General features: G+C 41.3%; 2 protein-coding genes across 4 annotated transcripts in view; one reads left to right on the top strand and one right to left on the bottom strand.

The window, feature by feature from the left end:
• The window catches only part of LOC149160113 (translocase of chloroplast 34-like), a 316,875-nt gene that overhangs the window by 271,174 nt on the left and 19,315 nt on the right, over positions 1 to 26,386 (top strand). The window lies entirely within an intron of this gene.
• On the bottom strand, positions 10,807 to 11,821 carry LOC149160114 (uncharacterized). The gene is made up of 2 exons (XM_089436623.1): positions 11,445 to 11,821; positions 10,807 to 11,330 (listed from the first exon to the last, which is right to left on the bottom strand). Exons 1-2 carry the CDS (start codon positions 11,806 to 11,808, stop codon positions 11,140 to 11,142), a joined length of 555 nt encoding a protein of 184 aa, XP_089292749.1. The 5' UTR covers positions 11,809 to 11,821; the 3' UTR covers positions 10,807 to 11,139.

Raw genomic sequence — 26,386 nt, 5'->3', positions numbered from 1 at the left:
AGAAGAAGACAGCAGCTTGGCACACATTCCAAGGCAACAGTTGAGCAGATTTGTACAGCTGATTCAGCACATAGTGAAAGGCAGATTTTTGCACAAAAATCGAGGAGCAGTTTGCTGATTTTTCTGCACACAAAACGGAGGTCGTACAGCATTTATTGCTGTCTTGTTTGCTGTAATTTCCAGATTGCTGTGAGGCACGGGAAAGGAGATAAGTTGTAAATTTGCTTGCTGATTTTTTGCTGAATAATTCTCACTGTAAAAAGACAATTTTCAGAAATAAAGAAGAGCTCTCAAACTGGTTTTCCCCAAGAGTTGTAGGGGGTTTTTCCAGGGTCAAGTTGACCAAAAATATCAGTGTTTTAATGTGTTTTAATGGCTGTTTTTAATTGCTGATTTTTAATTCTGCAATTTCCAGCATTCTGAAAAATTTCCAGAATTTGTGTTTTCAGCAATATTTTTTTTTTTCAGTCTGTTAAATGTATGGTTATGGGAATGGGCATTTAACTACATGGGAGAAATAAGGAGAAACTGAAAACCGGGGTGGGAAAACAGAAATTTTTACATGGTATCAGAGCTTGAGTGCTGAAGGGCAGTTTGGGACAGCAAAAGGAAAAATTACAGTTGCTGATTTTTCACTCAGAAAATTCCAGCAAGCTGATTTTTTCATAAACAGCAGTTTTATCTTTACTACAGCAGTGCTATTTTTCAGTTTTAGGACAGCAGGATGTCATTGGGATTGAGGGTGGAGGATAGGCTGGATGGGCATATAAATTACAGCGTTTGGAAGGAGAGAATGCAGAGTATCTTTGAGGAGGCAGAAGTCTGGGATATCATGGTGCATACCGCACAGAACCCTGTTGTTGTGCCCACTGATGTTACTCAGTTGGCTGAGTATAAAAAGAAGAACAATAAGGGTAAGAGGCTGATTCTAGACGGAATCAAAGACCATTGCATTTCTCATGTGAGAGGAAAGAGCAATGCCCATGAGATGTGGACAGCATTGTCCAATCTCTACCAGAGTACCAATGAGAACCGGAAGATGGTCCTGAAGGAGAAGCTGAAGAACATTAAGATGGGTAATGATAGTGCAGCTGGATATCTCACAAAGATTACCAATGTGAGAGATGAGTTGGCAGCGATTGGAGAGGCCATTCCATCCACTGAGTTGGTGCGTATTGCAGTGAATGGCCTCCCCCGTTCATGGTTGAACTTTGCTGATGGGGTTTGTGCACGTGAGACCATTCCCACATGGGAGAGGTTTTGGGATGATTGCATTCAGACAGAGATCAGGAAAGGACAGCTTGGGGCAGCCAAGCCAGTTGAGCAGGATGAGGATGTAGCACTGGTGGCAGGAGGCAAGAAAGGCAAAGGGAAGAAGCAGGCTTCCACAAGCAGTGGTGGGGGCAAAGGCAAAGGTAAAGGTAAACCGGGGAACACACAGAAGGACTATTCCAAGGTGAAGTGTTGGAATTGTCAAAAGATGGGACACTATGCAGTTGTGTGTCCGGAGAAGAAGAAGAAGAAGGGAAAGAACCAGGACGTGGCAGCTTCAGCTGAGATTGAGGACTTTGCAGGTCGTTTTGACCGGGAGTTTGCGTTCACTACATGTGAGTCCTCTAGTGCAGGATCACCTGCCACACAGGTTCAGAGGGAGCATGCTTTTCCCTCGATTAGCGGAGCATCTACAGGTATTTGGTATGTGGACAGTGGGGCTTCACGTCACATGACAGGAGTCCGTGAGTACTTCTCAGAGGTTTCAGAGAGTGGCACTGATATTGAGGTAGTACTCGGTGATGACAGAGTTGTTAGAGCAGTCGGGGTGGGGACAGTGACATTTCAGAGGGAGTCCAAACCTCCCTTGAAGGTGTCAGAGGTTCTTTATGTGCCAGGGATGAGGAAGAACCTCATATCTGTCTCAACTTTGGAGGACAGAGGATATGACGTACTGTTCAGGGGAGGACAGGTGTTGATGTATCCCAGGGACACTCCAGCTGATTCAGCTAGAGTGATAGGTGTACGCCATGCAAAGGTGTACAAGTTTGCATTTCAGCCCCTTTTGGCATTGAGCAGTAGTACCGACAGCAGAGCTAGCAGTTCTGAGCTGTGTGAGATTTGGCACCGCAGGATGGGACATATGTATCATGGAGCCTTGAGGACATTGCGGGAGATCACTACAGGTGTGCCAGATTTCAGTACTGATCACTTTGATACTTGCAGAGGTTGTGCGATGGGCAAATTTGTCAAATCCCCTTTTCCCAGCAGTGACAGCAGAGCGACGGGGATACTTGATTTGATTCATTCCGATGTGAGCGGTTGGATGTCTCATGTTTCCTTGAGTGGGTATGAGTACTATGTTTTATTCATTGATGATCACTCCAGGAGGACCTGGATTTATTTCTTGAAGACCAAGAATGAGGTCTTCAAGCGGTTTCAGGAGTTCAGAGCTCTTATGGAGACACAGACAGGCCGAAAGATCAAGTCCTTGAGGTCGGACAATGGAGGAGAGTACACCCTTGGAGAGTTTGTTGACTATTGTGCGGAGGCAGGCATTAGGAAGGAGTTCACTGTTCCTTACAACCCCCAGCAGAACGGGGTTGCGGAGAGGAAGAACAGATCCATCATAGAGGCTGCCAAAGCTATGTTACATGATCAGGGGTTGCCATTGTTCTTGTGGGCAGAGGCCTGCAACACAGCTGTTTACTTGCAGAACAAGAGTCCGCATCGTGCCTTGGGGCACATGACTCCGGAGGAGGCTTTCTCTGGGAAGAAGCCTGATCTTGGTCATCTTCATATCTTTGGATGCATTACATACTCCTATATACCCAAGGAGAAGAGGACCAAACTAGAGCCCACCGCAGAGAAGGGTATCTTTGTGGGCTACAGTGAGACCTCAAAGGCCTTTCGGATTTACATTCCTGCACAGAGGAGAGTTGTTGTCAGACGGGATGTGAAGTTCGAGGAGGACAGGGCCTTTAGGAGGTCACGGGAGTTAGAGTATCTGGATCAGCCAGACCCTCAGCAGCAGTTGAGTCAGTCGCAGGGATCCAGTGGGCAGGGATCAGGAGGATCCGGAGGTACATCTATGAGGATGTCAGGTCCGTCAGTGAGCAGTGGCTCATCGAGCCAGAGGGGTGGTGCTCCGGGTAGCATGCAGAGCAGTTCACAGAGCAGTTCACTAGGGAGTCCACTGATGGACAGTTCACACGGTACCTCAGCTTTTACAGGTTCAGGTGCAGGCAGGAGGACAGCAGACAGACAGTCAGGAGTTTAGGCTACTGATGATGATGAGGAGGAGGAGTTTCATTCTCCGGTGGAAGAAGTGCGCTCAGGGAAGAGGAAGCCCAAGTGGCTTCAGGACACCTTGAGAGATGCCACATCTGTTGCTGAGCCGAAGAGGCCGGTCAGAGAGAGTAGACCACCTGAGAGGTTTTGTAGTTATATGGCGATGGTTACCAGCATCCTTGACTCTGAGCCTTCTAGCTATGAGGAGGCAGCTAGCCAGCAGGTCTGGAGAGAGGCCATGCAGGAGGAGTATTCTTCTATCATGAAGAATGATGTTTGGGAGGTGGTGCCGAGGCCTGAGGGCAAATCCGTGGTTACTTCCAGATGGCTTTACAAGGTAAAGCATGCTGCAGATGGCAGCATTGAGAAATTCAAAGCGAGGTTTGTGGCTAGAGGGTTCTCCCAGGTAGAGGGAGTTGATTATGAGGAGACTTTCGCTCCCGTGGCTCGATATACTTCGATCCGCTCCATTATATCGATAGCAGCAGAGATGGGTTGGAAGATCCACCAGATGGATGTGAAGACCGCATTTCTCAATGGCTTCATACAGGAGGAGGTGTACATTGAGCAGCCACAGGGCTTTGAGGTGCATGGGAAGGAGTCCCATGTGTGCAGATTGAAGAAGGCCCTTTATGGCCTGAAGCAAGCTCCCAGAGCTTGGTACTCCAGGATAGATGCATACTTGCAGGGGATGGGTTTCACAAAGAGTGAGGCAGATCCGAACCTTTACTTTATTGTGATTGGTGAGGAGCCTCTCATTCTGGTGCTGTATGTGGATGACTTGATCATTACAGGTGCAAAGAGACTCATAGAGCACTGCAAGAGAGATCTTGCGGCGGAGTTTGAGATGAAGGACATCGGCTTGATGCATTACTTTTTGGGTTTGGAGGTGTGGCAGGAGGAGGGGCATTTCTTCCTGGGGCAGGGGAAGTATATTGTGGACATCCTTAGCAGATTCCACATGGAGGATTGTAGACCCATGTCGACACCGATGATCACCAACTGGAAGAAGCTTCATGCTTCGGATTCCGAGTTGGTGGATCCCACATTGTACAGGCAGCTGATTGGTTCCTTGATGTATTTGGTCAACACTAGAACAGATATCTGTTTTGCAGTCAACACGATGAGTCAGTTTATGTGTGAGCCTAGGAAGGTTCACTGGGTGGCTGCAAAACACATTTTGCGGTACTTGCAGGGGACAGTGGATTATGGTCTGGACTACAGGCAGGGAGATGGAGTGAGATTGGCAGGATACACTGATTCTGATTGGGCAGGTTGTGCTTCTGATAGGAAGAGCACTTCAGGGTGTTGTTTTGGGTTGGGTTCAGCAGTAGTGTCATGGTTCAGCCGGAAGCAGCAGTCAGTAGCACTGAGTTCAGCGGAAGCAGAGTATATGGCAGCCAGTCTAGCTAGTTGTGAGGCCATCTGGCTTCGCAAGATGTTGTTTGGCTTATTTGGTCAGCCGTTGAGACCTTCAGTGATTTACTGTGATAATCAGAGTTGCATTAAACTCACGGAGAATCCAGTATTTCATGACAGGTCAAAGCATATCGGGATCAGATATCATTTCATCAGAGACTATGTTCAGAAGGGAGCTGTGAAGCTTGAGTATATTTCCACTGATGAGCAGGTTGCAGATATCCTTACCAAAGCCTTACCACGGGGCAAGCATGTCTACTTCAGAGACAAGATGGGTGTGGTGAGGAACACCTTCCTCGGTAAGAGGGAGTGTTGAAATTTGGTACCGGAGGACAGATGGTTCCCTTAGGCTTTGATCTTTGGCCTAGGGAAAAGTGTCCAAAAGAATTTAATTTTTCTCCTAAAGTGACTTTATAATTTTATAAAGTTAAATCTAATTTAAAAGTGACTTTAAGTGATAAAGTTATTAAGTCTAATTTTAAAGTGACTTTTATAAAGTCAATGAAAAATTAGAAAGGAAAAGTGACTTTGGAAATAAATGACTAAGTGGGTCTTTATTAAAGTGGGGTGAATTAAAAATAGAAAGTGAGATTTAAATGAGCATTTAATCTCAACCATTGATCTAAATCTATTTCAGCCATTGGATTTAGAGATCACCCAAAAGTCACTTGGAGTTATATTAAAGGAGGAAAAGGTCATTCATTCTTTCATGAGCAGATTGGGAGAAAGAGAGCAAGAGAGCAAGAGAGATTTCTGAGCAGGAAGGAGAAGGAGACAGCAGCTTGGCATACATTCCAAGGCAACAGTTGAGCAGATTTGTACAGCTGATTCAGCACATAGTGAAAGACAGATTTTTGCACAAAAATCGAGGAGCAGTTTGCTGATTTTTCTGCACACAAAACGGAGGTCGTACAGCATTTATTGCTGTCCTGTTTGCTGTAATTTCCAGATTGTTGTGAGGCACGGGAAAGGAGATAAGTTGTAAATTTGCTTGCTGATTTTTTGCTGAATAATTCTCACTGTAAAAAGACAATTTTCAGAAATAAAGAAGAGCTCTCAAACTGGTTTTCCCCAAGAGTTGTAGGGGGTTTTTCCAGGGTCAAGTTGACCAAAAATATCAGTGTTTTAATGTGTTTTAATGGCTGTTTTTAATTGCTGATTTTTAATTCTGCAATTTCCAGCATTCTGAAAAATTTCCAGAATTTGTGTTTTCAGCAATATTTATTTTTTTCAGTCTGTTAAATGTATGGTTATGGGAATGGGCATTTAACTACATGGGAGAAATAAGGAGAAACTGAAAACCGGGGTGGGAAAACAGAAATTTTTACACCCACAACTTCATCGATGCACAGATGGTTGAGTGGAGAGGTATTCAGACAGAGAGCTTCGATGGGTTTTGAGTATTGGTCCCAGGAGATCAGACCATCACGAGTGCTCGTTATGTCCCAAAGCTTTCAATGACGATTGGCACCTACACATTGACTGACCACTTTTTCGTGGTCAATATTCTGGACACCAACATGATATTGGGTGTTCAGTGGCTTATTACTCTAGGGAAGGTCACAATGGATTGGAAGACCCTAGAGATGGAGTGGGATGATGAGAAGACAGGGAGGCATGAGAAGATACGGGGACATCACACATATCTGCCTCAAACTGTGTCGGCTCATCGGATGGAGGTTGTCTTCCGGAAGGGAGACATAGAGTGGGCAGTGGAGCTGCATGCATTAGAGGCAGGGACTACAGGGCAGACGGTACATCCAGAGATCCAGTCCATCCTTGATCGGTATGCCATAGTGTTTGGAGAGATTCCACCAGGACAGCCACCAGATCGGGGGTTTGAGCACACTATCGAGCTTGAGCAGGGCATCCAGGCAGTGATCACCACCCCCTATAGGCACCCCAAGGCTTATCGGGATGAGATTGAGCGGGCTATCTAGGAGTTGCTGGCTCTTGGGCACATTCGACCGAGCACGAGTCCTTTTGCTTCTTCTGCGGTGTTGGTGAAGAAGAAGGACGGTACATTAAGGATGTGCATTGACTACAGGGCCCTGAACAAGAAGACCCTAAAGAACAGGTACCCCATACCCAGGATCGATGAGTTGATGGACGAGTTGAGGGGAGCACGATTCTTCTCAAAGATTGATTTGAGATCTGGGTACCATCAGATTCGCGTGAGGGAGCAGGACATTCCCAAGACCGCCTTCAGGTGTCACTATGGGCACTTTGAGTTCTTGGTGATGCCTTTTGGGCTAACCAACGCCCCCGCTACATTTCAGTCCTGCATGAATCACATCTTCCGTAGTCACCTGAGGAAGTTTGTGTTGGTATTCTTTGATGACATTCTCATCTACAACAGGACTTGGGAGGAGCATCTCCGGCACATTGAGATGATATTGCATATCTTACAGGAGCAACAGTTCTATGCCAAACTCTCCAAGTGTGAGTTTGGGTTGACGGAGATGTTGTATCTGGGACACATCATAGGAGTGGATGGAGTGAGAGTCCACGGGGAGAAGATCAGGGCCATCAGAGAATGGTTGGAGCCGAGAAATGTGACGGAACTTCGAGGATTCATTGGAATTTGTACTTACTACTGGAAGTTCGTCAAAGGTTTCTCACAGCTTGCTACACCCCTGACAGATTTGACGAGGAAGGGGGCTTTCAGTTGGTCAGATACAACGCAGCGAGCCTTTGACAGGCTCAAGGAGGTTATGAGTAGCTGCCCAGTGCTTGCATTGCCAGATTTTACGCAGCATTTTGTTTTGGAGTGTGATGCGTCGGGAGAAGGGATCAGCACAGTGTTCATGCAGGGAGGTCACCCTATAGCCTTTGAGAGCCGGAAGCTTCTTCTGCACGAGAGTTTGTATTCTATATACGACAAGGAGATGCTGGCCATCATGCATGCATTGGCTAAGTACCGGCAGTATCTGGTGGGTAACAGGTTCAGGGTGAGGACTGATCACAACAGCCTCAAGCTCTTTTTGGAGCAGAAGAAGCTACAAGAGAGGCAGCAGAAGTGGATCAGCAAGATCCAAGCATATGACTTTGACATTGAGTATGTCAAGGGTAAGAACAACGTGGTAGCAGATGCCCTTTCACGTAGACCAGCCACGTCGTCTCTTATGAGCTTGGATACAGACTGGAGGGCTCGACTCTTAGTAGTGTACTCCAAGGACAGGTTTGCATGTGAGGTTCTGTATGGGCAGGTGGCAGATGACAAGTACAGGGTGGTCGATGAGATCATCTATTACAGGGACCGGATCTTCTTGACTGAGGGGTCTCAGCTCAAGAAGAAGATACTCCAGGCATCACATGATTCACTGTTGGCAGGACATCAAGGGTTTACCAAAACCTACAGGGTCATTAGGGAGAGGTTCTCATGGAAGGGCCTCAAGGAGGACGTACTTCGGCACATCTAGGAGTGCGATGTTTGCCAGAGGAACAAGGGAGAGATGAACCATCCTGCGGGATTATTGCAGCCTCTTTCCATTCCGGAGGGGAAATGGGAGAGTATTTCGATGGACTTCATCACAGGGTTGCCCATGGTACAGGGCAAGGATTGCATCTTTGTCGTCGTTGACTGACTGACAAAGTACACACACTTTTTTTCCATATCCGCGCACTATACTGCAGCACAGGTGGCTGAGCTGTTTTTTAGAGAGATCTTCAGGCTACATGGTCTTCCTAAGACCATCGTCGGTGATAGGGATAGTCGTTTCATGGGCGGGTTTTGGCAGGAGCTTTTCCGGTTGGTGGGGACGGAGTTGACACCAAGTACCAGTTATCACCCACAGACGGATTGGCAGACAGAGATAGTTAACAAGTGGCTAGAGGGCTACTTGCGTAACTATGTCAGTGGGCAGCAGCGAGCATGGTTGAGGTGGCTGCATCTAGGGGAGTACTACAGTCTACTACAATACTTCACATCACATGTCCATTGGTATGTCACCATTCTATGCTTTATATGGGTATCATCCTTTATCTTTTGCTGACGTGATGTTTGGTGATACCAAGGCTCCCAGAGCCAAGATATGGATCCAAGAGAGTCAGTATATTCTCCGAGCTCTCAAGGATAACATGGCTACAGCACAGAACCAGTAGAAGCTGTATGCCGACAGGGGTCGGGTGGAGAGACAGTTCAAGGTAGGGGACATGGTCTACCTATGGTTACAGCCATACCGACAGTCGTCACTAAAACAGAAGGGGTCTGAGAAGCTTAAGCCCCGCTTTTATGGGCCGTACAGGGTGATACGCAAGGTTGGACAAGTTGCATATGAGTTGGAGCTGTCCCAAGGCAGCAAGATTCATAATGTTTTCCATGTATCATGCCTGGAAAAGGCATTGGGGCAGCAAGTGACAGTGACAGATGAGCTACCACCCATGGATGATGAGGGGCATTTGTTATTGCAGCCGGAGGCTATCATTGATACTAGGGAGAGGCTGCTGCGGAGTAGGACGATCCGGGAATTCTTGGTGAGGTGGAAGAATTTGTCGGATGAGGATGCCACTTGGGAGAGTGAGAAGATCTTGCAACATCCATCACTCCAGTTGCTTGAGCATAAACAACATTTTGTTGGGGGAGACTATAATATTCCTAATTAGCCATGACTAATTGGAATGTTCAATTTTTCTCAATTTTTTCCTTCTATAGTTATTGATAAATAAAAAAAGTGAGGACGGGGGACATAACTCACTTTAAGAATAAAAAGTCACTTTCTGGTAGCACAACGTTGTGACTTAAGGAGGAGCCAAGGGGGCCAAAGGGGCACGCAGAAATGGGGCGCATGCAAACACATGGAGGGATTGCGCAAGAGGGAAGAACACATGGCAAGAGGGGAATCACGCAGGAGGAGGTGAGCCTAGGGATTGTGAGAGGCAAAGGCTATAAAATAGAGAGGAGCCCCCTCATTTTGGATCATTCAATTATGTGCATTTTGAGCTAGTCGTTTTGACTTCTGAGCACGCTCGCTGTTTAGCTAGTCTGCAGCACTGTTTAGTGCATTGAGTGTCTCCGTTCGGAGATCTCACCCTTAGCCCCGGGGGACTTCAAGTGCCTGCTTGGGCAAGGTATTTCCATCAGTATTTCAGCAGTAGTTTTATCAGCATTTCAGCAGCAGTTTCATCAGCATTTTGGAGGACTGCATAGCACTTGGAGAGGGACACAGTTCTTTTTGGTTGTAGTGCTGGATTGGGGTTTTGCAGGTGGAGTTATGCTGGGAGATTGAGTAGGGGTCCAGCTCTTGTCTCATTGGAGGATTTTTGGCAGGGTTTCAGGCAGAGTTTAGAGGGGTTTTCTTCAGTGGCAGCGCAGGGCATTGAGGAACTGCGCAGAACCCCAAGAGGGTGTTTTTTGAGGGTCGGCCATTCCAGGAAAGCTTTCTGGGTTTTTCTGGGTTTCTTGAGTAGAGCCCGAATCCAGAGTTTCAGCTTTTTCCGAGGAGGGGAGCAGCCCCAAATCATCATTTGTTTTCTAACAGCAGCAGTAGTACAAGTTCCAGTGTTGATAATATCGGTATCGGGAAAATATCGGCGAGGGTCCAGAAAATATCTTATCGGCAATATCGGCGAAAATATCGGCAAAATATCGGCAAATATCGGCAAGCATAAAAAATGCATAATATATTCATTTTTTTCAGATTTTTAAACATATAAAGCAATAACAACATGAAATAAACACATTGGCACATAAATATGAAGAAAACACTGATATATATGATGTCAAATAGAAATGATATATCAAAGGCGATACCAAATCGTGCTAATCCCTGATAATTGTCCATTCAAGGACTCAAATGTGGAGAACCAATACAAAATAACATCACATATAATAATAAAAGTATCTCATCATCATGAGTTACATGTAGCATAACAAATAAAACTAGCAGCTATCTATCTACTGCCCTCTCCCCCTTTTATGGGAAAACATGATGGGCTGTTTGCCAGGCCTGCCCCTAGTAGTAGAAGGCCCTGACACTGCCTCTGCACCTAATGTCAAATAATGAGTGCTAGGCATGGAGTTATGCTCTCCTATATCCATAGCAGATGGTGTTGATGCTGATGCTCCCGCAGTGTCCTCCTCCTCCTGCTCCTCCTGCTCCTCCTCTAAGTGCCGCTGCTCCTCTGACTCCGAGTCCTCCTCTTGCTGCCCCTGCTCTAATGGATCATCTGCCACTGGCTCTAACCATGAAGGTGACTCCTCCAATATGGGCTCCTGAGACTCCACCCTCCACGGAGACAATACATCAATATTGTCTAAGGAAATGGCATCTGGATCCACTAGTGATTCTATTTGCCTCACTCGAAGTCGGATGTTGTAATGCACATACACCAAATCGTTGAGGCGTGCAAACTCCAACCTGTAAGAGTGTCAAAAAAAGTAATGAGTCTTGACTCTTGACTCTTGACACTTGAAGGTCATAAATTAAAAATTAAAAATTACAATAAGTGTAATTGCTCAACTGAAGGCTTGAGTTCAAAGTTATACCTGTTGCGCTTTTTGGCGTGTATTTTCTCAAATACACTCCAATTGCGCTCACACCCTGAAGAGCTACATGTTTGACTCAAGATTCGTATAGCCAATTTTTGCAAATTTGGTGCCCTTGCACCATAGCTTCGCCACCAAATATCTACAACAAAATAATGAAATAAAAAATTCAAAAACTTAAAAGTTAAAAGTTAAAAGTTAAAACATAATTAAATTCAAATTTCTAATTTCTAATGAGTGATGACTTGTCACTTACGTGGCATGAAGAGGGCCCTTTCCCTAATGGCATCATCAAAGCCAAATAGGCCAACACAATCCTGATAACACTGTACCTCGCGCTTGATTTTGCTACGAAGCTCAGAATCAGGTACCATCCTCTGAATACAGGAATGAAGCCCTTCCATCACCTCGCCATCAAAATCAAAGTTGCATTTGTATGAAAATGCAGGGTTGAGGAAGAGTGCTGCTGCATGAATGGGTCGATGAAGCATCCCTGTCCACCGACTATCGATCACATCCCATAACATCATCTGCCTATCAAGGCCAGCAGAACCCTTGTCTGCATAATAGGAACGAATGGCCTCCTTGGCCCTATCCATGCCCTCATACAAATAAGGCATTGCAGGCTTCTCTCCATCCACCAACCTAAGAACCTTTACTATAGGTTCACTAACTGCACATGCTTCTTGTACTCCACGCCAAAATGTCTCAGAGTACACCATATATTGAAGGTATTCAGCATAGAGCAACGCATATATTGAAGGTATTCAACATAGAGCAACGCATATATTGAAGGTATTCAGCATAGAGCAATGCATATATTGAAGGTATTCAGCATAGAGCAACGCATATATTGAAGGTATTCAGCATAGAGCAACGCATATATTGAAGGTATTCAGCATATATACAAGGCATATATTGAAGGCATAGCCATATATTGTAATTTGTAAGGCATATATTGAAGCCTGAAGGTACCTGTATCAGACAGCGCCCCAATGGAAAACGACAGCACCCCTCAAACCCTCGGGCCTCCTTCGAAGTTCGCAGCAACCTTCCAGCGCGTGAAAAACCAAAATGACTTAACAGAAAGCGGAAAAATTCATTTATAGAGCACGCGCGTAATTTTTTTAACCGGCTCCCGCGATATTTACAATCGTCGCGCGATATTTTCGAATTTATCGCCGATATTTCGGATTTCTCACGCGATTTTCAGACTTGGAAAATATCGCGATATTTTAGTGCCGATATCTCGTTTCCTGGAAAATAGCGCGATATTTACGAATATCGCCGAGATATCGGCGATATTATCAACACTGAGTACAACAGTAGCATCCACATAGAGAGGTCATTCTTGTCATTCTCAGAGTATTTCTTCACTTGCCTTGTGCAAGTCGAGGTGCCATCTATCTAATCACCTCTTGTACTCATTTTATTGCTCAATATAATAAAATGGCTTAGCATTTTTCTCTGCATTTCTTGTGTATCTGCTTATATTTCCGGTTTACATTATTATATGTTGTTCCACTGTTATTTTATCACTTCTGGGTTATTATATCATTTGCACATATTTGGTTGGAGTTTTTGTTGGGGTTTGAGGAATATTCTGGGTTAGGAATATTACACTAGGTTCGGTCTTCATAAAGACATGTAATTGTGGTTTTATGTAAAAGATGTAAAGAAAAATAAAATTATTGTAATGCTTGCATCATGGGTTTCATGAGCAAGGGACTTTATTTTTAGTTAAGGCTCCCATTGTGAGCCCTTAGGGATTTTGTCATCTAGTGATAAAAGTCTAAAGAGTCATTGTCATGTCATGAAGGCGTGTTACAAATTGTAAAGAGTCATATTTGTTTTGTAAGTCACCCTCCAAGACCTTGTCACTAGCCCTCACTCAAGTCAGCCTACAATGTAAGGATGATTCGAGAAAGATGAAGTTAGCCTACTCTAGAGATCATGTCGGCCTAATAGACATGGACAAACAACTATATATAGCAGTGTTCAACCTCATTTGGAGGATATCAACTCGGTGAAGCAAGTCTCTAATAAGAAGTGTGCAATTCATCTTAGAAGGAGCCTTAAAGTCAACGAGGGAAGAAGGAAGGATAGCAAAGGAAAAAAGTCTTTGTTGTGGATTGTCTTTGGGCCAAATTACCCTCACACGTGCGAAGGTTGCAGGTCTGAAGTTGGCAAGGAAAGATCGAAGATTGCAGTCACCTAAAAGTGATCTTGTTTGGGTGGAAAACTTCGCTCAAGGAAGCCGAGTAAGAAAGAGAAAAGAGTCTCCCTCTTGAGGAGACTATTCTTGAAGCAAAACTGATCTAGGGTTTTTGTTGTCAAGAAGAGGAACTGCAAACCTACAAGAAGAGGCCGAAATTCTAAAGGAAGCCAAGAAGAGGAAGAGGAAGAGCAACGTTGATCTAAGGGTGAAGAGGAGGCTTGTGACTTGGTCTTGGAAGGGCTCTAGTGTCAAGGGTCTTTGTCATGGTCTTGGTATTCGTCAACTAAAGGTTTTATAAGAAGAATTTGTTTGGGTTTTCCTCTCAAAGAGTGAGAGGTTTTGGCCCTGGCTGACAACGTATATACTGTCTCTTGTCTCTTTATTGTTCATGATTTGGTAATTGTCTTGTTGAAAAGAACACAATAATAACTCAAGAAGAGAAGATCTTAGTCAAAAAGTAAAAAGACACTCACAAGCAATTATCGTAATAAAGAAATCACCTATCTATTGATGCCCTAGATTTCTCAACATGGCATTAGAGCTAAGGTGACAAAGTCAAGAGGGGCATCTAATGAAAGAGACACATAAGGATCGAATATCAAGAAAGGGATCAAAGTGAGTCGAAGAATACCAAAGCAAAGGTCATCATACCGGAACCCTAGATCGAAGAACATTGTCATCATCTTCAAAAGGATTTGTAAAGTGAGCTCTCTCTCATTAAAGCAAAGCTTTAACCTTTGAAGAACTTCATCAAAGTGATCTCTCTACCAAAGGGATCAAGGATTACTCTTGTAGAAAGAATCTATCAAGGAGTAGTCTTCTACTATCTATATCATCAAGTTAAAGGAGGAAGCAAGTGGAGAAAGCAGCATCTACACAAGAAAGTATATTTATGACTTCATCTGAATCTATCAAAATGTATTTTTGCAAGGACAACAAAAAATCAGTTGGGGCTTCAAATTTTCTTGTGTGGAAGAAAAGAACAGATCTAAACCTTATTGAGAATGAAGTCATGGAACACATCAAGGGGTCAATAACCCAACCTTCTAAAGAAGATGCTCAAGCACTTGCCAAATACATGAAAGGGGAAGTGAGGGCCCAGAGGATTCTCATAGAATCCATCAAGGACTCCCTCATCCCATATGTATCAAAATTAGACACTTCAAAAGATATATATGACAAATTGGTAGAGTTGTTTTTCGTAAGTACTGCAGGAGAAGTTATCTCTCTAAGGCAAGAACTCTACAAATTGAAGATCTCAAAGGAAGAAGGAATAGCCTCATATTTCATGAGGATTTCAGAAATAAGAGATCAACTTCAAGATCTAGGTGAAATAATGTCTGACAGAGAAATGACCACTATAGTATTAAATGCACTACCAAAGGAATGGGGCAACTTCACTTCAAGTATTTATGGGAAGAAAGAAGCCACTCCTTTCTAGGATCTATGACAATTGTGCAAAATCAAAGAAACTAGGTTGAAGGCAAAAACTGATGTAGGATCAAATGAGCAAAATCAAGCATATGCTGCCATGACAAAAGGAAAAGGAAAGTTTGGTAAATTTGGTCCTCAAAAGGAAAAGAAGAACATGGCTAAGGTTTAGTGCTATGGATGCCATTAATATGGGCACTATAGAAGAAATTGTCCTAAACTGAAAAGGGACAATAACAAGAGAAATAAGGAAGAAGCCCATTATATTGAAGAAGTGGAAGAACCTAAGACGAAGAAACCTAAGAAGGAGGAAGTGAGAGATCTCTACTATGACTGAGATAATCTCCTTCACTAAAAGTACTCTTTAGTTGTGTAAATTATAGCTATCTAAATAGGAAGCATTGTAAATAAGATAGGATGCATCATATTAAAAAATGGCATCATGGTAGAAGCATTAGAAGTAAGAGCTCGTGACATAGGTAACATGAAGGATGTTTGGAACAAAATCTATGGCAGTAAACTATGTAGGGTATAGCTCTTGGAAACCTCATTGAAAGCTCAAGTGATACTTATGGAAAAGGGAAGAAGTCATGTAAGACAAGGCTCATCATACATCAGTCAAAAGGTAACAATCGTATGATAGGATATGCAAGATCCTCTAGATTCTCTGAAGGAATCTTCATTGTAAGGTTCACGTATCATGGGGGGAAGCAAGTGTTTCATCAAGAATTCCAAACTTGTGGAATTCATGGGATGTTGATATGCTGACATAACAGTGAAGTAGATCAAGGGAATGAAGCTCCTTCATTCAAAGGAAGTTGTTGCAAGAAGTCTGGATGACCCAAAGGAAAGATGAGGTATGTATGCTTACGTTTGATATTGAGGAAGTCATGTCATATGGTTGCAGATATCATGAACCAATGCTCTATCTTAAGAGCATGATCAAAAGAAAGGATCTCCTCCCTCAAATGCATGGGTCACATATTAACTAGATGAAATCAACATAATATGTCCTCGTATGGAGAATGAGGTGCTTGACTACAATTGAGGAACTCTTATTAGAAGCTCATGGGAATGAAATGTGTGAAGAAAGAAAGGAAGAGATCATGGAATATGCAACAATGGTAAAGATAGTCAACATCCGAAAGACCAAGAAGATTTGACCTTGATATCTCCTAATAAGATATGAAGACTTTGATGGAAGTCCAAAAAAGATGGAGACCCTTGACAATGCATATCTTTAGGAGATGTGTCAACATGTATGTAGGATGTTGATGACTACAAGAATATGTCATGATGAAAGACCATCACAAAGGTACTTGTGATTTAAGTGTTCATTTCTTATTTTTGAACAAGTATCTGGATGGGCTTATGCAAGACTACCTAAGGAAGAACTATGGATGTCTTCCCGGAGAACCATGTAGAAGGATGTAAGATCCTTCCAAAGAAGATAGTATGAAGAAGGCAACATAACATGAAGCAAGGCCAGAGGTAGACTGATGGATTGCTTTCTGATGAAAAGAATGATGACATGACTGACTCATGGATGAATGTGATGGATGGTCTGTGCCCTATGAAGAAGTCCCAAAAGATGAAGACTTTGTGACAAAGAAGCATTTCATGACGTCGAAGGAACGAGTTCTTCAAGCAGCTGGTTTTCTTTTCATCTCCACTTGAAGAGCTAGTGTAGGTCCCCAATTAAGAGGGAGCCTAGAAACATGTTTCTTACTTGGAAGAAACTTGGAAATTTCTAAGCCAAGAGGGAGCTTAGGTACATTCCTTTCATAGGAATGAGTACATTCCTTTAGTGGAATAGATATGTCCTCCCTAATTAAGAGGGAGAGATAGACACATCATTCTTGTCTTCACTTGGGAAGACATAATGGAGGATTGGGTAATCATTTGGCATCCAATGCTCTTTGAGGATGAGATAGGGCATCCAAGATAAGAGTAGTCATAGAGGACTGATATTCTTTGAGGACTGGGAATCCAAGATAAAAATAGTCCTAATGGAACACACCTTGAGAACCTAGGTGGGGTATGTTCCGGGAGAGACAATGATGAGTGTATAAATCATTGGTCTCGCCAACATTGAATTCAGATCTTGTGGAGAGATAGAGTTGTTAGTCAAGGCCTTGCTATGTGACAATGCTGGTTGATATGATGCTATATAGATGGGTTACCAATCCGATTCTTCTTATGAGAAATTCTTCAGATTGAGAATGACCAAGTACCATTATGAATACCTCCCTAGTTAAGAGGGAGTGTTGAAAAGTGTAACTAGGTTCGGTCTTCATAATGACATGTAATTGTGATTTTATGTAAAAGATGTAAAGAAGAAAAATAAAATTATTGTAATGCTTGCATCATGGGTTTCATGAGCAAGAGATTTTATTTTTAGTTAAGGCTCCCATTGTGAGCCCTTAGGGATTTTGTCATCTAATGGTAAAAGTCTAGAGATTCATTGTCATGTAATGAAGGCATGTTACACATTGTAAAGAGTCATATTCGTTTTGTAAGTCACCCTCCAAGACCTTATTACTAGCCCTAACTCAAGTCGACCTACAATGTAAGGATGATTCGAGAAAGATGAAATCGACCTACTCTAGAGATCATATCAGGCTAGTAGACATGGACAAACAACTAGATATAGCAGTGCTCATCCTCATTTGGAGGACATCAACTCAATGAAGCAAGTCTATAATAAGAAGTGTGCAATTCATCTTAGAAGGAGCCTTAAAGTCAGTAAGGGAAGAAGGAAGGATAGTGAAGGAAAGAAGTCTTTGCTGTGGACTGTTTTTCAGCGAGATTACCCTCACACGTGCAAAGGTTGCAAGTTTGAAGTTTGCAAGGAAAGATCAAAGATAGCAGTCACCTAAAAGTAATCTTGTTTGGGTGGAAAACATCGCTCTAGGAAGCTGAGTAAGAAAGAGAAAAGAGTCTCCCTCTTGAGGAGACTATTCTTGAAGCAAAACTGATCTAGGATTTTTGTTGTCAAGAAGAGGGACTGTAGACCTACAAGAAGAGGTCGAAATTTAAGGAAGTCGAGAATAGGAAGAGGAAGAGCAGCGTTGATCTAAGGGTGAAGAGGAGCCTATGACTTGGTCTTGGGAGGGCTCTAGTGTCAAGGGTCTTTGTCATGGTCTTGGTATTCGTCAACTGAAGGTTCTATAAGAAAAATTTGTTTGGGTTTTCCTATTAAAGAGTGAGAGGTTTTGGCCCTGGATGACAACCTATATATTGTGTCTCTCGTCTCTTTATTGTTCCTAAATTGGTAATTGTCTTGATGAAAAGAACACAATAACAACTTAAGAAGAGAAGATCATAATCAAGAAGTAAAAAGACACTCACAAGCAATTATCATAATAGAAAAATCACCTATCTATTGATGCCCTAGATTTCTCAACACTTCTTGATGACATGGCAATGTCAGGCCATTCTTGTTGCTCCTTGCAATGTGTCTTCTTGGGAATGCTCTTTTGTCCACTGTTGTATGGCTTAGAGGTAAGGAGTCTTCGGTGATATCGGGAATTGAGTTGTTGTCGCAAACTAGTGTCCTCTTGATTTCTCTTGATTGATTAGCTTGCATAATTAGCTAGAAAGATATCTTCCAACATGTTTCCGTTCTCCATCCCCTTCTTCATTATCTTGTCATGGTATGATAGAGTACCTGCATCTGCAATTCACTCATTACAAGACGACATCAGTCCGATAAACCCCTAGTCTAAGATGTTGCATGTTGATACACTGACTGCGCCGAAACTGGATGGTAGGCTGAGGGATTGGCTTAGTGACTGCGCAATTGCGCAACTCAGGCAATTAGAGGTGAAGCTTGAGCCTTGAGACTGCGCAATGCACAATTCAAGCTGGACTGAGCAAGCAGATGGCACAGTTTTGGAGCTCAGTGAACCAGGCAGAATGGTTGAGCATTTATTCTGCCTACTGCGCAGTTCTGGAAGGCAGAGCAATCCAGGTGATTGCACAATTGCACAACTCAGGAGCTCAAGGGCTAGGCTTGAAGCCAAAGACTGCGCAATGCGCAATTGACGCCAGGCTGGAGGGCTGAATTATGTAGTTTTAGAGGCCAAGGTTCAGGGTTGAGCACTGAAATTGTGCAGTGCGCAGTCTTGAGAGGCAGGAAATACGCATTTCATAGTGTCAAGAGGCAGGGTTGCAGCTAGAGGGTTGAGACTACACAATGCGTAGTTCAGGAGGGTCGGATGAGGCTAAATTGCTTAGTCAGAGAGCTTTTGGAATTTGAGTAAGTGTTGGATCAATGAAGCTGATGTGAACAATGGTAAGACTCGACTATGATAACACACTTAGAATACTTGACAATGCAACAACATAGATCATCCAGGGCACATGAACAACATACTTCCCATAGTGCGACGACTCACGACGAGTGAGACACTAAAGATACGCTTTGCGACGATCGCGACGTCACTTATGCGACAATTCTTACAACTTTGGAAATGAGTGCGACGGATGTTTACATGGTAAGATCAACTCATTTACACAAAGGTAACCCCTTGAAACCACCAAAACAAGCTCATATACATTGTGTGACACTTAACATGCGAAAAGACAACATTTTGCTTTTCTTGCAAAAGGGACCAAAACACTTAGAGAAAACACATACAATGGATTTCAATGTTTGCGATGACAATATGCAAGACCAAGGTAGGCTCCAAAATTTGGTGCAGGCCAAAATTTTGGAGGGTGTTGTAGTAGCGACAACATAATGATTTAATAGATGAGCACAATAGCCAAAATTTTCTAAGAGAAAGAAGACAATCAGAAAATCTTTTGCAAACTGAACTTGGCCTCCAAAATACTATAGATGACAATGATGCCCAAGTTGAGAATTTGGATGATCCTCACTCCAATTTCAGATATGTTGTAGATGTGATCTTTAGTCGATACCGCTAAAGCTCTGTGAGATTCCTGGATGGAATCTCCTCAAGGGTGTTGGTTTTTCATCCAACACACAATAGTAAACCCAAGAGCTTCTGTCCTAGGGCTTAGTTGAAGCTAGGAACTTCATTCTCCAACCCTCACTACAACAATGATCAACCAAACCAAGATATCCCCAAATGGTTTGCTCATCCTCCTTTTATAGATCTGATGGATCATGTTGACCCTGCTGCCTACACCTACCTACAAGTCAGTGAGAAAAGCCTTCAACCCCACAAGGTGTGGTTGGTGGCAGGGAACTAAGAGAAGGGGTTGTCACACTAAATCCCCTCTCTCCTTTTAAGCTATCTCCTAGGTTAGCTATGGGGGGTGGTCCCTAATATGGAAAACTAAGATAAAATAAATGTGAGGTTCTAGGAGAGATGTTAAAATGAAAGTGGATTACTTTTAAGAATTATGAGCAAAATATGATATGAGCAATAAAAATCATTAACATAATAAAACCATAAAACCAGTGCCTTAAGATAAATTGCTCAATAGGAATGAAAAATACATTTGCTCAAAACAAAAGTAGAATGCTTCCAAAAATGAAAGCAAAGCAATCTTGAAATGGAGACAAAGATGTTAGCGTGATAATCGATACAAGATATAAAATGTTTTCAAAATATAATCAATGCCTAAATCAAATCATATAAAGATATCTTGCAAAAGGAAAAGAAATTATTGTTCTACTTGCAAAAAGAAAATGAAACAATGCTTGCCAATATAAAATATTCAATAATGACAAGTAAAATGGAAAATTGCAAGTGAAATCATAATATGTATTAGCATGAGATGCACCTATACTAGATTTGAATGCAATTAGTCTTGGTTATTTTTAATCTAAAATGCCTAATCTAAATGAGAAGTCCTCCTCTTGAGTTCTTACCAAAGGGTAAAAATTGGGGTGACTGTAAGAAAGAGGGGGCGAGGGCACGGAGGTGTCATTAACGATACCCGTCCCCTGAGTCTTACGAGCCAGTTTGTGCCCTCATTCGTACAAGGGGACAAGCTACTTTCATAATTGCAGGGTCACAATGCTTTTACCTTACTTCGTACTAGATGGAAGAACTTTCCAAGAAAGTCTTTTTCCCTATACTTTCTATCAACCAAGCTTATGCTTGGAGGTTAATTGAGTTAAAATGCAAACTATGCTAGAATTTGTAAATGATATGCAAGTAAGTTTTCCCAAGGAGATTTGCAATGCTTCAAAATAATGGAAATGAGATAATGCTCAAAGTAAATTGCAAATGTAACTTCAATTGGAAAAATGAAATTAGCTTGTAAGAGAATTAAAGTGATGAAAGTAAGTTTGCTTTGCAAAAAAGGAAATTGCCTCAAGTAGATGGAAATGGTCGCAGTGATGCAACTTGAAAAATTTCTCTCAAAGTTGTACAAGACATGTAAACAAAGCTTCATAAATAAATGGAATTGTAAATTGCTCCAAGTAAATGTCACAACCATAAACTTCTGGCAACTGAAAATGAGATGAAGCTAAAAAGTGAATGCTTGCTTGTAAAGTTTGCTTTGAAAGTAAATGAGCAAAACCACAAATGAGCCTATAGTGAGGTAAATTGTAAAGAGAGCAAATGTTAGACAACTAAATTAAACTTGCTACACAAATTGAGATACTTGCATGTAAGAAATGAGTTGCTCTAAAGCAAAATATCAACTTATACTTCAAAGAAAAATGAATGAAAGGCAAAGCATCAAATGAAACTTGTAGCAAAATTTAACTTAGAAATTGAAATGTGATGGTGAGGTTGTGTTAATTTTAGAGCATGCAAAATGAGCTAAAAAGGAAAGTTAGAAAAGATGAGATGCCAAAATTAATCCACCCACACAAAATCCTCCTTCTAAATAAGGAGAAAGGATGCCTTGGGTAAACCCAAGCTCCCACAAAAAAAAAAAAGAGATCTTTTATTAAGATATTACAATGGTGTAAAAGCCTCTTAAAGGGCTGCCCAAAAGATGAAGGAGATTTGTACAAGATGAGAGCTAGAAATAGCTAGAATATCCCTCCAAACTATAGCAACCTCAAAGGGCAATGAAGTCCTTCTAAAATCAGAAAATTACAAGCTCCCAAAGGCCCACGGTCTAGCCTTCTTTGCAACTCCTTCTAGTGTCCATGGCCTCCTTAGAATAGATTTTGGGTGCTTGAGAGGTCCTACAAGAAAGATTTCAATGGTCTTTTCTCAAGGCACTTGTTGTCAAAATTCCAATTATGGGCTGCAAAACCAAGACAAAATTAATGTAGAACGCACATAAAATGAACAATTATGATACAAAATAATGTACAAAACCAAATCAAGTGATGAGGATGATGTTTGAACCCCATCACTTGCCTAGCTTGGAAAATGTTCTTAAATAACTAAATAAATCAATGAAAGCACAATTTTTTTAAAAGAAATTTAAATTTAGAAATATTTTCTTGTACACAAGCTATGTCCAAGAAAATCTCTGCAAGAAACCACTTTATAAGATAAAACTATGGAAATTTAAAGAGCCAATGGGAGCTCTTTCGAGAATGAGTCAAGAGTGGGTTGGTCTCTCCAAAGACTTCCCCTCACGTTTGATATTTGAATCCCAACAAGATTTTCCTCTACAAAACTTCAATCAAACATTAGTCCCATATAGATTTAGCAAATAAGCAATGATAAGAAAACTCTAGAAATTTATTGGAAAATAACTAGAGATTTCCACACCTAGAGCATACTCCTAAATCAATTGCCAATGCAAGATAGCTTTACATTAACAAATCTACAAGATCATATGGAAATAAAATAAATCAAAGCATGAGCAAAGGAAATTATACCAATAGTGAGTCAATCATCATACTCCAAAAGAAGAAGAACTCATGAATGAACCCCAAAGTCTTTTATTGCAATTGAGAACAAGTGTACATAAGAGCAGAGCTTTCCCAAGTACAATAGCTCATAACATCATACAATATGAGAGCCCATGGCTCCATTATATAGAGAGTTGGGAGCAAATCCCAATGTAGAATGACAATGACAAATGGCATTAGAGTCAATCCCAAGGTAGAGAGATTAAACAAATGGCATTAGAGTTAATCTCAAAGTAGAGAGATTAAACAAGTGGCATGTGGTGACAATCCCAAAGAGAAATTCGAATTTGTTGAATGAAGCGCCAATGCCAAGTGTAAAAATTGAATTTTGGCAAGTGGACATCATTTTCTTCTTCCTTAATGTACCAAATTCGAATTTTATAATGGAATGATAGATGTAGATGGATGATAACCCATGTGGAGACAATTTCCCACAAAAATCTCCACCAAAAATCCTCCCAAATGTGCATTAACTTCACAAATTCGAATTTCCAAGAAAGCAACTTTCTCATTTATTGTCAAAAATTCGATTTTATTTGAGCACATGTCCTTTCCTTAATTTTAGGAATCCACATCACCTTGGGACTTCACATTAACTCCTCCATAATTTTCCACCTCATTTTTACAACAATTAGCATGCGTGGATATTTATTATTCTCCATTTATTTAATTTTTGGCTTAATTAATTGCCAAATTTCCAACTAAACATAGGAAAAGTGGGTTTTGACTCTTGAGGGTTCGAAACTCATAGGAAATAGTTAAGTATAACTTGGTCTCGTGTAGAGTTAGGTAAAGTGTGTTTCTTTACTATGTACTTTTGTAACTTACAATCCGACGGTCACGATATGTAGTGATCTGACGGTTCACTCTCTAGGTATTACGGACACTTGATCCGTGGCTTAACACCCGATTGATCCATGATCTCTATTTAAAGAGCATGGAGGGTCATTTATAGGGTAACCGTTCATGAGAGAAGCTTATGTAAATTTTCATTATTTTATTAATAAATTGCCTGAAGTGGCCATGTTGGCTTAAGTCGTGGATTATTTCCCTCTTTGAGGGTTTTAACCACGTCAAGAATACTGGTGTATTGATCTGTGATCTGTTTGTGAGCGGTGTCTTTTGGTGTTCTGTCTGAGGAACTTACCCTGTAAATTCCTACATGGTATCAGAGCTATTTGAGGGCCGCATCCATTGATGATCCAAATCTGAAGCCGGTAGAATTGCATCTGACTGTCGATTCCTAGATCTATTGTTTCTAACTGCTTTCAGGCGGAGGGGACTGCTCTATTGTGTTAGGAGCAACTGTTCCAGTGAGGAATCCCTTTCGTTTGACGCGAAAAGGCTTCTGCTAGCCCTAGCTACGTCATTTTTAAGATCTAGAGGTATATAGTGTTTATTTGTTGTTTATAGTTATTTTCTCTCTGTTTATTTCGGTTCATTTATCTCTTTGTTTTTTTTATTACCAGATCTATACTTTTCATTTCTGTGTATGCTCTTTGCCCCGCGATTCTGTGCGATCTAAGCAAATCAGAAACGGAAAGGAAGGATTTTTCTCATGCGTATGCTCTTTACCGTCGCGCTTTAGCGTAATCTCGAAAAATCAAAAACATTGAGGAAAATATTTAATTTCCAGCTAAAGCTAACTTCAAGCCGTAAGGTTTGTTTTTTTTTGTATGTCTGTGTTGGGTTTTGTGTTTATTGTTTTGTAAGCAAAAAAGGGTTTTCTCAAGTAAGCATGCACCTCAAAGCTTCAGTGACTAAAAAAACGACCCCTTCCTCTTTTCCAAAAATTACTAACCTTTTAAACTAACTCACTTGGTCCAAGGTTTCTTTATGATAATAGAGGTCTTGGGTTCAAGTTTTTCTTTTTGTTGAGTTACTTTTTCAAAAAGCACATGTAGCTTATGTTTTAAAGTTAACTTTATGTAAAAGTGTTCTCACCCAGTTTAAAAAGTGAGTCACTTATAATTCTAAAGTCTCTTTATCTTTTATTTATGTTACAATTTAGCGGGTAGCTCATAAAGTACTATTGTGAAAATGACTTTCACTTATTTAGAAAAGTGAGTCACATAATTTTTTTTAGAAGTGAGTTAATTAGATTTATATTTGGAAAGGGGAGAGATTTTTTTTAAATATAACATTATCATTCATTTCCGCACATTCATGCACTTTGTCGGCATCTTCAACAACTTTCATTCAAAAAGCCATAACTTCTTCATCTGGAAGCCGTTTTCAGAGTCGTTTTTTTTAATCAACCTATTTTTTCAAGATTTTTCCATTGGAACACTTATTTTCAGCGTCTACAGCTTCAGCCTCTGTTAAAATGGAAAGTCCATGCCAATTTATTCTTGACAACACGAACTACTTCCAATGGTGGTCCTACATTGTGGATTTACTTAGAAGTAAAGGTCTTTACAGAATAACCTCAGGCCAAGAAACCAAACCTAAAGATGAAGATAATGCAACCAAATGGGAAAATAGGCAAGATCAAGCACGCGGGTTGATAGGTATGTCTATTTCTCCATACTTTAGATTCCATATCGCAGAACTTAATACCCCTAATGAAGCAATGAAACAACTCACTAAAGTTTTTGGAATTAAAAATGAAATTAGAGCTCATCAACTTGAAAATCAGTTGCTTATGTTGGACCCCAATAATTTTTCTTCCATTGAAGATTTTTTATCCAAATTCAATACCCTTAGACTTCTCTTGAAAGGTGTTAAGGTTAAGAAAGTAGATGGTAGTCTTATATATTTCATTCTTACTAAGTTGGGATCGGCCTACTCTGTGTTTGTTTCCACCTTCCATTCTACAAGAGAAGCCTTCATTTCTCAAGGACAAGACTACAAGTCCCCTTCTTTTGATGCCTTTTGTGATTCTTTAATAAGAGAACTGAAAAAACTCTTACATCTTGGTCTTCTTAATCTTGGAAACTCTTCTAAGAAAGCCTTAGCCGCCAAGCAACAATCAAATTCAAAGAATCCTAAGAAGCCGCATCCTAAAAAGAATGGTCCTAAACCAAACAAAGGTCCTAAGCAATTTCAGTCTCAAAATGAAAAATCATTTCAACAAAATGATAAGGCAAATAAAAACAAAGGGAAGAAGACTGATAGACATTGCCACTTTTGTAATCGAGATGGCCACTTAGAATCCAAATCCTTTAAGAAGATGGAAGCCTTGGAAGCAGCAATGAAGAAGCATAACATCCATTTGGAGCACTCTTCAATTTCAACTTCAACTTCATCTTCGGGAATAGCACTTTCTGCATGTGGTTGTCAAGCATCTCGATCTGATTATGTGCTAAATGTATCTTCTTCTTCTCATTCTCATGAGTGGCTCATTGATTTTGGAGCTTCTTATCACATGGCCAAAAACAAAGCCATGTTTTCTCCTTTAAATGATTGTAACACCAAAAATATATATGTTGGTGATGATAGATCTCTTAGTGTTGTAGGGACTGGAACTGTTCATATAGACAATGGTCAATTAAATGATATATTATGTGTTCCAACCTTATCCTGCAACCTTCTATCTGTATATCAGATAACTCATTCAGGTGAAGGTAAAATCGTTGAATTTTCACCTCACGATGTAGTAATTAAGGACCTAAGAGATCCTAGACAGATTTTAGTTATTGGCATTGTTAATTATTCTATAAGGTTGTATAAGTTTTACGACTTTGGGTCATCAAATCTTCCCTCCGTATTTGTTGCTCATAATGATGAAGTGAGCAAACTTTGG

The sequence above is a fragment of the Pinus tabuliformis genome, chromosome 5_2 (assembly GCF_031772625.1).
Source record: "Pinus tabuliformis cultivar Carrire ecotype Pingquan chromosome 5_2, CPIR1, whole genome shotgun sequence".
Taxonomy (NCBI): Eukaryota; Viridiplantae; Streptophyta; class Pinopsida; order Pinales; family Pinaceae; genus Pinus; species Pinus tabuliformis.
The sequence above is the reverse complement of the archived record's forward strand: the minus strand, read 5'-3'. Positions and strand labels throughout refer to the sequence as shown.

Bases quoted from the DNA above. Each gene is read 5' to 3' on its own strand.
- LOC149160114 (XM_089436623.1), bottom strand. From the start codon at position 11,808: ATGCCTTATTTGTATGAGGGCATGGATAGGGCCAAGGAGGCCATTCGT. The intron at 11,331-11,444 runs GTAAGTGACAAG...ATTTTGTTGTAG, and splicing joins AAGGGCCCTCTTCATGCCAC to ATATTTGGTGGCGAAGCTAT.